Source organism: Protobothrops mucrosquamatus, unplaced genomic scaffold (assembly GCF_001527695.2).
Source record: "Protobothrops mucrosquamatus isolate PMUCROS unplaced genomic scaffold, P.Mucros_1.0 scaffold83, whole genome shotgun sequence".
NCBI lineage: Eukaryota > Metazoa > Chordata > Lepidosauria > Squamata > Viperidae > Protobothrops > Protobothrops mucrosquamatus.
Genome location: NW_015386460.1, coordinates 832,376 through 843,626, shown reverse-complemented (window position 1 = coordinate 843,626; position 11,251 = coordinate 832,376). Strand labels below are relative to the sequence as shown.

Genomic DNA, 11,251 nt, shown 5'->3' with positions numbered 1-11,251 from the left:
TCCCTATAAAATCCCCCCTAGGCCAATCCCGCTTGATGGAAAAGCCATGTCTTGAGGGCACGGCGGAAGGAGGGGAGATCCGGAATAATCCGGATCTCTGGGGGGAGTTCGTTCCACAGGGTGGGGGCTCCCACAGAGAAGGCCCTCCCCCTGGGGGTCGCCAGCCGACACTGTTTGGCCGACGGCACCCTGAGGAGGCTGACCCTTTTAAAATAAATAAAATGAATTAAAACTGGAAATTTTAAATAGGTAACTTGAGCACCATTTTTCTTGTACCAAATACATCTGGCTACATAATTAAAATCTTCTCAATAGTCTTATACTTTATTGCATTATCAAATAATAAAGTTGAAAAGAATAACATCAGAAAATAAATATCTTAGGGCACCTTCTCCCTTTAACAAGAGAAAGCTCAAACAGGAGTAGATATAAGAGGAATCAATCTCAATTTCAAGTTTTTCTGTGTCTTTCAATGTTTCCCTTTTCTTCCTTCGCTAACAAGAAGGTTTCATTGGATAAGGAAAATCTGACTGCAAACATCTATAATGGAGAAATTCTGAGGCTGGGTTCATGAATCACATCTAAACCACTACATTTTTTTAATTAATTGCTGCAATGTATGAGCTCTGCAACAGTGCCTTAGCAGTATGTGTGAATCAGACTACTTTATATTTTTCAATGATCACAAATGCTAAACAGATATATGTCTTTGTCATCATTATTTACAGATCACCCAAGATTTTTTAATCAGCTCTATGCTGGTATTGATTATTACTCTTTAGCAGCACGTTTCATTATGGAGGCATTAAACCCAAGTGTGTAAGTGTATTTTGTTTTAAATCACAGTGCTGAATTTGCAGTGCTGTTTAATGGTGGCAGATCCTTTTTCCTTTAAATTACTATTAATAACATTGATGGGCTGCATATTGCCTAGACAGCCTAAAATAAAGTCTTTGAATCTGATTAATTGGTTTATTTTAGTTCTTATTTTTCTTCTTTCCTTTATATGATTAAATGTTCCTGTAAATATTTTTTTCCTCATCTGAGTTTATCTTTTCATAACTTTATCAGGCAACTTTGTATGAACAGAAATCATTTGTCAATGGGGCATTTAAATACAAATGTACCTCTTTTAGTGATCAGCAACATCATTAAACAAATTGGTAGCTAAGTGAAACCATGACTATGTTTGTGATTTTACTTCAGCTTTTCTTGTTTTACAGACAAGTGAAGATTATAAATGTAAGGATTGGTCACAAAGTTACTTTTTCATCACTGTTGTAAGTGCAAGTGATTGCAAAATGAGTCAGTTGCTATATGAGGACTACCTGCAGGACATATTCACTCAAGTCTAGACTTGAGTTCAAGTTTCTTCCATATGCCATATATTGAGTATAGAATTTGGACCTATGCCTACAGATTTATTGGAATGTGAGCTTTATTCAAACTTTCAGGCCAGTTGTTTCCTCCTACACACAGAGTGTGAGGATTCATTCTTTTATATGTAAAAGAAATAGAACAAAAAAATACTGGTCTATAGTTACCATTGTGATTGGAAATTCAATTGAAAAGTGACTTTCAGCTAGATCTCTGGATTCTCCAATATGAGAATGTTTAAGAAAATACAAGAGGAACTCTTTTCTCATATAAATATATTATATGTGCTTATTTGTTTATATTAGATATTTCTTGGATATTAGTTTAAAAGCCTTTTTTCCCTTTTGAATTGGATTTTGATGCTTCAAATGAAAAAGTCCTTTGTCTCTTTGTAATAATTAGAAGAAAATAAGTGTTTTTCTCAACTGAGATAGGACAAGGTGAATCTATCTCAACAGCTCTTGGAGCAATGTTCCTCAGCTTTTGCAACTTTAACATACGTGCACTTTAACTGCTGGGGTTCCTTAGCCAGCAAGTTGAAGTCCACACATTAAAATTGCCAAAATTGAGAAATAGTGTCTTAGAGGAACTGAACTTTTTTCATTGGAAACTGTAGTCACGCTATTCATTATTCAAAAACACAGTTCTCACAACTTGTTATCACAGTTTATTCTTGTCCATGTATCCTTTCACTATAAGAAGCTTTAGATGGTAAATAAAATTCACAAACTACAAAATTGAGATATTTTTTTAAAAATTCTCTCTGTGTATTAATTTTTCCACATTAATGCTATTTGTAACATATAGCGACATTGGTCAGATCAGGAATAAGTAGATATTTTGTTTACCCTGGATCTACAATATTGGATGATAGGGTGAGAGAAAATATTCAAAGTTACCGTGTTAGCATATGGGTTCAGACATCACAAGACCAGACTGTATATTAAGATTAATACAATGATATTCTGTGGAGCATAACAAATTAACAGGAATTAGATTCCAGATTCTAAAGGACTATGATATAGCGCTTGAAATACAGGACATACTTTATTAGAATGGGTGGAGAATCAGTTAATTACATGTCTATCCATCCTCTATTATGAACTTGGGAAATGAAGTGGTAGGATTTGGTATTTAAAATTATCAACAGACTGGAGAGCTTTATACCTCAAGTTACAATTTTATGTCACCAATGTCTTTCAAATCTATTATAAAAATCTGGGCTGCACTGCAGAGTAGGAAGCAATCAATTATATACTAATATTCATGCTATCTGCTAATTTTCTTTTTTATTTCATACATTTGATAAAACTCAACTAAGTAAACAGTTTCATGTCACATTTTCCTTCATTCAGATATACCTATGAAATTTCTCCAGTATTTTTACTAGTGGAAGAAGCAGTCCTAAAGAAAATGATTGAATATATAGGATGGGAAGGAGGAGATGGTATATTTAATCCAGGTAAGATATTCCTTAATGTAAAAAGTATGGCAGTCTCTACATAAGAACCATATGATTTATATAAGCATTGTAGCATCCTGTATTATTTTATCTTCTAGAGCATCCTGTTGCTTATAGTGAAATAGCTCTTCATACATGTAGTTCATAAATTAGGTTCAGGTTACAATCGTGATTGGGACCAGGATTGCCATTGGTAAGCAATGCAATTGTAAAATGCAACATCACTTGTACTTAATGACGGTGAATCCCAACCATCTCAGTTGCCATTGTAATGTAATGTAAAGCAGGAAGGAATAGAAGTTTCAAGTAAAGAACATGGAGGTGCCACAAGGGTGTGGATGTGGGAATGGGAGATTCCATGGGTGGTGGCTGGCTAGGAGAAGATCTAGGAGGCCTGACGGAGCCCCTACATGGGTCTGTGCTGTGGGTGGGAGCAATTTACTGGAGTGAATTTTGACTTTCCTGCTGACTCCCCCCTTTGACTTTGTTTGTGGGAACCAACAGGGAAAGTCACAAATAGATTATGTGACCATGGCTCCTTACAAAGTCATAATCGTGAGCTGGCATCCAAGCACCTAGATAGTGATCATATGACCAGGGGATGATGAGACGGCTAGAACTACAGGGGCCAGTCATACATCCATTTTTTCAGCACCAGCATAACTTTGAAAAGTTGCTGAATGAATGAATGAATGTAAGTCAAGGAATACCTGTATTACAAAGCCCATTCTAGTTCTTCCAATGTTATGCTGTCTGAGACTAAATGTTCTGCTTGAATCCATATGACTTCCTTAATATTCAAGAAGCACTTATAGCCATACAAAATTTACAGCCTGATACTTGTACTCTTACAGTTTAGAACCTGAAATATTTATTAATTTATGTAATAATTTTTAAGGTGGCTCTGTTTCCAATATGTATGCAATGAACTTGGCAAGATACAAATATTTTCCTGACATAAAAGAAAAAGGCCTTTCTGGGATACCTCAGTTGGTTCTGTTTACATCAGAAGAGGTAATTAACTTTTCTTACAACTTTTCTAGTATAGCATTTTTGAGAAGGAAAATATGCACAAAAGGTTGCAAAAAGCACTAGGATATATGTATACATACATAAAATCAAAACTAGGGTATTAAAAAGGTTATGGCAAGCAACATGTAATTTGATATATGAAGTACTGGTAAGATTTGAAAAAGTCTCAAAAAGTCTTACTCTCTAACAATACAGTTTTTAATGAAGAAACCAGTTCATTTTTCTTTTTGTTCTGCAGAATACCAAGTTGCTACTTTAAGTGAAGGCAGGCTAATTTCAACTCTTGTTACAATTTAAAAGGAAAAGAAATAATGATCGAATAGAAACCTCAGTTTTATGTCGGGAGAAGCTTTTTTTTGGTTATTGAATCTATATAAATAAAAATGTAAATGTTCGTTTGTTCAAAATCTTAAATCTCCGAAAGTTCTTCAACGATTGCTTTGAAATTTTGACACAACATTTCATTTGAATACGCGCATGTTTTTATATACTTACTATTATATAGATGTCACACCTGTGACAGGTAAAAACATGCTTTTTTTGAAAAACAGTGCCATCAGTTGGACGTAAAAGCAACACACGCTACGATTTTACGATTCCATATTACAAACGTGCACTTTCTCTTTTCTTTCTTTTCCATTTAACCAGACTGAGCCACAGCAACGCGTGGCCTGGTACAGCTAGTTGGTAATGAAAATTAACATTTCCCCCCAAACAACTCTGTTTTTAATTTGATAATCAGAAAAAAGTAACCCAGCCTAAATAGAAGGAAGAAAGATTGTTTCTATGTCTATATCTATGGATTTGTTGTTTAAAGGGGACATTTTGTGCTTTGGTGATTCTGCAATTTTCCTGGCGCAGCAGTTTAATTCCGCTTTATGTTACTTTTATGACCACTAACCTTGGTTGACTTTGTTCAGGGTCACACATAATGATAAACAGTGTTATGTGGTTACAGAAATGCCAGCATAAGACAGGGTTAACTCCCCTCCCTTTCTTTTCTTTTTCTTTTTTTTCTTGCCTGTCTCATGCATATAAGATTAGAAGTGCCCATTTTCATTTTTGCCTAACTACAGTTTCCCAGTATAAATAGTATCTTTTTAAAGAAAAAAAGAATAAATCAGGTTTTGAGTCCTGAAAAGTTCAGTTCTCTTCCAAGACTGGTGATTCAGTGGGCTGACTTTATGTCACTGTAGATTTTGCTGAACTCTTATTATCTGGGGCTGAAGAGGTTTGACATTTTCCAGGAATTCAGTTGCATACTTCTTTCAGCTGAACTTAATAGGTGAATGTTAAAGTACTAATAAGAAGCTATTTTGTAAAAATCACTTGTAATTCAAAGGAAACTCTGATGCCAGAATCCAAATCTCTGCTGAGTACACTTGGCTCTCTGCAGGCTTATTTCATTATTGATGTAATTCAGTAACAGAAGATTAATTATCTACCTATGTATGTTATTCACAAACAGCACAAGTTAATGAATTCCACAGGCTTTCTGAAAGTGTCAAATTAGAAATGATTGGCTGATTGTAGCTAATAGTGTATTTATGCACTTCATTAAAAATAAGGAAAAAATACTTCCTCGTCCAGAAAGGAGGACCCACATGAGATGATTCATCTTATTAAAAATGAGGCAACCTGAATAACTTTAATATATTCATAGCCACATATTGAAGTGCTGCAGATTTTTCATAATTACGTTCATTTGTAACTACATTTGTGTGAATTCTCTGGAAGAAAACTGAATTAATTAACCACTTGGTTTCACCTGCTGTATGCAAAGAAACAATTTAAGACTTTGTTCATCATTGTTGGCAAATATATTAACCCTTAAATAACACTAAAGATTTGCTCTATTTCCTTTGCTTTTAAAGAGGAAGATCTATTGTTTTATTCAAAAGATCTCAAGTCTCATAGACTTTGGGGACCATTTGGGAACTCGGTGAAACTCTACATACTTTTTTGGGATTCATCACTGAGTCAAGTCAATAATTAAAAATACCTATGAATATGCAATTTGTGAACTACTTTATTAATGTGAAAATTGTAGATACAGGGCTTTTCAGGTGTTCTATTTTTCTAGTTCTTGAAATTGAATCCAATTTCTCCAAGGAATGCAATATAAATTAACCTAAATGATTTTATATTCATTAAATATGAGAGCCAATGTAAAACTCAGCATCATTTTGTTTGGCAGTCATGTTCAATGAAGCACATATTATGATTTAGTGATAGATCATAGGCACAGAGATCAACAATATGATTAAACCTCTGGACCATTTGGATGTTGCCATTCCTTGCTTTTATTCTGAACGCCTGTGAGTAAAAGGGCCCACTAATTTCTGAGTATTTCTACCTTTGAAATATTGTATAGGTGGTAAATGCCATATGCTGATGGATTTCTTTATTATTTACATGAGTGGTGGGATTCAGCCGGTTCGCACCGGTTCGGGAGAACCGGTAACTAAATTTACCTGAATTCGGAGAACCGGCTGGCTTCCAGAAGTCCAGTCTAGGCCTCAGAGGCCTGGAGGAGGCCTCGCAGGCCTAGAACAGTTCACCGGAAGTGCAAGGATACCAGTTCCAGAAGTCCGTTCTAGGCCTTGGAGGCCTGAAGAGGAGGCCTTGGAGGCCTGGAAGAGGCCTCCCAGGCCTAGAACAGCCCACTGGAAGTGTGTGGATGTCACTTCCAGAAGTCTGTTCTAGGCATTGGAGGCCTAGAGGAGGTCTCCCAGGCCTAGAACAGCCCAACGGAAGTGCATGATGCCTCTTCCGGAAGTCCATTCTAGGCATCGGAGGCCTAGGCCTGCATCATATATGAGAATCAGTTGTTCAGGTACTTGAATCCCACCACTGATTTATATGCTATTCTTGTTTGATATAAAAATATGTGTGCATATTTTCATGACAAAAGGGAAATTTTGTATCCCAGTAATTGAAAAATAAAGAAAAAAAATACAGTCCTTGGCCGATATGTTCTTGTGGTCATTGAGGCATAAGAACTGCTTTTCAGAATCAGGAGCATCACCTTGAAATGATAAGAAAGGCTTTGGGTCTGATAGAAGCTCATGAGCAGGAAGAAATGAAGATTATTTTATTTGTCTTAAAGATTTGATTCGAAAAGCTTTCTAATATTTCATGATAAGCCTTTCAGTAACTATTAAAAATAGTTACCCATAGCTTTCTCATGAAACTTATTACATAATTTTTTTTTTTAATATGTTCATGAATAGGATCCTTTGCCAGCCTGTTTTTGGTTGACTTTTGGAAAATACGTTTAAAATTATTCCAGGCTTTTTTTGAGGCATAGCTGATTAATGTTTTTGTTGCCTCAGTTTCAGATATGAAGTACATATACTCAGGAAATATTTTCTCCAGAAAGAGTGATCTGTCAGCATAGCTAATTTATCTGGCTGAAAAAAAAAAAGGAGGAATGGATCAAGAGAGAGATTAAGTTATTTAAACCATGTCCACACCCAACGCACTATTCCAATGCTAGTGCAGAATTAGATCTGCTTAAGACTGATTTTATTAATTGCCAAAACAATGAATTCATTTCCTAGTTTACCCACTTGAATGTATTTTCTAAAATGATTGACTTCAATATTTTAACGATTTCAGCCAACTTAATATTAAGTCAGCTGGTACTGACTAGTTTGGGTTTTCAAATTACTTTGATTTTGATAGTTTTGTTTGAAATAAGATCAAATAACAAATAAAATCCAATGTAGTATTTCTAATTGAAGCTTGTTTCTACAAACATATTTAGAACCCAGAATATCTTATCAATGACAATGATATAATATCTGTAATCATTAGAAGACTTGATAAAATCAGCAATGGGCTGCTTTAATATTTGTCACATAACCAGACTAAATGTTAAGAAAGAGAAATAGAGGGAGGTCACCAAGACAGAAAGCTAATAATAATAAACAGGGTTTTCATTCAACATAACTATTTTTCACATATCTTGCTTTTACATAGTGTCACTATTCAGTGAAGAAGGCAGCTTCCTTTTTGGGAATTGGCACACAAAATGTTTACTTTGTCAAAAGTGATGACAGGTAAGGAGTCTGCCACCAATGAAATGATCCAATCCATTTGATAATGCAGTATTGATGTTGAACATAACTGAAAAGTTTTACATCTGTGTCCCATAGAGGTAAGATGATTCCTGAGGAGCTGGAGAAACAAGTCCAGCGGGCAAGGAATGAGGTAAGAGGGGGAGAGTGTATGAGAGTCTATATGTGAATTTTGGGAAAAGTGAGCCTTTGGGCACTTTGCTTGGAAGTGAGCAGAAACAGGGAGTAAATGCAAGTTAAAGCAGAATAGTACACATTGGACAATGTTTTCAGTTTACATATTGGTCAGTGGGGCTGCCCATATCATCTAGGGCTTTGGTTTGCTTTGAAATATCCCTTCAAAATTGTTCTGCTACGTAATGCAACCTCCTTCCCCCTTTTACATAGTGAAGATGCTTTACATTGTATCACTCAACACTTTTAGTAGCTGAAAAAGTTGAAGAAGGAGGCTGCCTCAGCAGCACATAATGCTTTAGTAATACAACTTGGATTGTTACTATAATATCAAGGTGAAGCATCTCTATCTTGCATAGATCTGTTGCAGTAAGTTACATTTTCAAAGGCTTTGATTTGCAGAACAAGTTTTTCAGAGGATTAAAATGCTGGGTTATGTTTACAGTATGGCAGAGACTTGAGAACATGAAAGATCTTTATGTTCTATCCTACTAGTAGTATCCATCCTGGTTCATTTTTTAGGTCTTTCAATGTTAGGAAAACAATAGGAAGAAAGCATAGGTTCTTGCTTTAGCTTTATATTTTATTGTAATGCGTAATGATAAGGGAGAAGGTGACCCTGAAGTATTCTAGTTCCCCCTCAGTATTATTTTCTTATTTCAAAACACTCAAATTGACATTAAAAATGACTAATATTGCAACTCTTCTTGTTGTTTATTTTACTGCCAATGTCAAAGATAAGGAATGTCTCATTTATTCTGGTGCTTTAAGATTGTTGAGAATACCTGCTTTAACAGTGTTCATTATTTGATCAGAAATTTCATCCAATTTGCACAGATATTAGAAATAAGAAATAAAAGTAGAACCTTCTTATTTTTGAAAAGCATTAAAAAACTATTGCCAAAGAATATTTTATCAATAAAACGTTTATGACTTTAAATGAAAATATTTGCAGAGTTGTCCTGTGTTTTTTAAAAATAATAACCATCCATAGTGAAAATTAACTTGAAATGGAAATTATAAGCAGTTGAAAGAATATTAATTCTGTATAGATTTCTAAAGCTCACTATATTCATTGTAATATACTTTCTAGAGAATTGTAAACAATCTTTATTTCTTTAGGGGTCTGCACCATTTTTTGTCAGTGCTACAGCTGGTACCACCGTTTTGGGAGCATTTGATCCTCTGAATGAGATAGCTGATATATGTGAAAAATACAATCTTTGGCTGCATGTTGATGTAAGTTAATTTTAATAGCAGTGGATTTTTTTCACTTATTTTCATACTTTTGTTCCTCACAAAGTATTTTCACAAATTAGGATGAGAAAAAGTTGGGATAATATTTTCTAATTCAATTAATGGAGTTCTGGAAACATAATGTTATTTGTCTATTTTTTTTGTAAATACTATCTTCTCCCCAAGAACTGAGAGCACTGTTTTGGTGGAAAGGTAAGCTGCCCAATGTGTAAAATTTTCCACCCCAAGATTAAGAATATAGCTGCTATACAGTATGCCTTGATTTTGTCAACTATCTTGCTTTAATTAGTTATAAATATTTCAGATTTTATGGAAGATTATGTTGACTTTAGTATTGTTTAATGCAGCCTTTCTAAAACAGACATCTATCAACCATGCTTGAAGACAGCTTCCAGAATTCCTTTTGGTAAGAAATTCTGGAGATGCAGTGCCAATTGGAAGACATCAGTTAACTACTTTATTGCTTTATTTACTCTATTAAAATATTCATTGTTAAATGATGGACTTATTAGACTACTTTTTCTTAGACTGCTTTTCCTCTTCTGGACGATCCCTCTTCCTCCCCTTCTCCTTCTTTCCATCTTTTTCCTTTCTTTCCCAAAGAAAATCATTCCAGCATTTTAGCAACCCCACGTTTTCCCCAAGAGCCATAATCAAGGTTGCAGTTTGTTATGGTGACTGCAGTGGGTCATTTATTTATTTGTTACTTACTTTTATAGAAACAACTTGCCTTGCTTTTATATTTCTCCAATCAATCAACCAACTCTGGGGAATTAACAATACAAGATAAAAGTAACAATCCATAACAAAATTAATGTTAATTAATTCTTGTTTACAGGTACTAGGAAGGAAATATCCAAGGTTGCCAGTGAAGTGGGAGGGAGAGATTGTCCTTGAGCAGCACAGATCCTCTCATTATCCAATACAGTATACACAATTAGGAAGAAAAAGAAAACAAATGACTGGTCCTCTATTTCCATCCACAAGGCAGCTAAAAACTACAAAAAAATTCATAAAGCAGCCTAGGGGATTTGCATGTAGAGCCTCTTCAGAATGTCCTCTTGTCAATGTCACCCATTTCCCTTCTGCCTAAGCTATTGTGCTGGTAGGAACCATTTCCAATTTGATCATTTGTTTCTTCCTCTTAGGAGAAGAATGTCTGCTGCTAAATGAAGTAATGAACACAGTTAAAACCCCCAAACTATGCTGTCAGAAGCCAAACATGAGGCTGATTAATTGCATCACTGATCTTAGTCCAGTGTGGCAGTTATTAAAAATGTCATTATCCTACTATTTAATGGGTATTGAGCTATTTCAGATGATTACCTAGAATTACTCTTAGATTTCAGTAGCAGCTATTTTTCATTTATGAGGACTCTGTGGAATTGTTTTTTGCCTAGTGTTTCCAGACTCTAAACTGGTTTGTGTACATTTCCGCTTACACAGGAGGGTGAGTGAAAAAGATAGAATTCCCTGCATACCATTTATGTTAATTTTGGGAAATCAAAGTAAGTGAGATAAATATATAAAGCTTTTCTGAACTAGATGCCATTATATTTGCTATTCACTAATTTTCTGCTTTTCTTGTGGGTGAATTAACAGAAAAAAAATCAGAGGTTCATATTCAGAGTTTATGATCCCTTGATTATTTGATAATAATTATTTTGAAAGTATCTTTGTTTCTTTTGATATAATCAAAGGAACTAAAAATAAATTGCTTTCTTAGTGTTATATTTCAAGCTAGCTACTGATATAGTTGTGATAGAGATAATATTTACTATCAGTTAATAAGAAAGCAACTTTCTCCATTTTCTCTATAACTGTTGTAAAGACTTATACAAAGTTAAAGAAACAAAGATGTGGAAAA

At 34.6% G+C, this 11,251-nt stretch overlaps 1 protein-coding gene across 1 annotated transcript in view; it reads left to right on the top strand.

Moving 5' to 3' along the window:
• The window catches only part of GADL1 (glutamate decarboxylase like 1), an 89,794-nt gene that overhangs the window by 15,118 nt on the left and 63,425 nt on the right, over window positions 1-11,251 (top strand). The window contains exons 5-10 of the mRNA XM_015812420.1: window positions 729-819; window positions 2,733-2,839; window positions 3,738-3,853; window positions 7,856-7,935; window positions 8,032-8,086; window positions 9,250-9,366. Coding sequence (XP_015667906.1) covers window positions 729-819; window positions 2,733-2,839; window positions 3,738-3,853; window positions 7,856-7,935; window positions 8,032-8,086; window positions 9,250-9,366 — 566 coding nt within the window. The remainder of the gene's footprint in view (window positions 1-728; window positions 820-2,732; window positions 2,840-3,737; window positions 3,854-7,855; window positions 7,936-8,031; window positions 8,087-9,249; window positions 9,367-11,251) is intronic.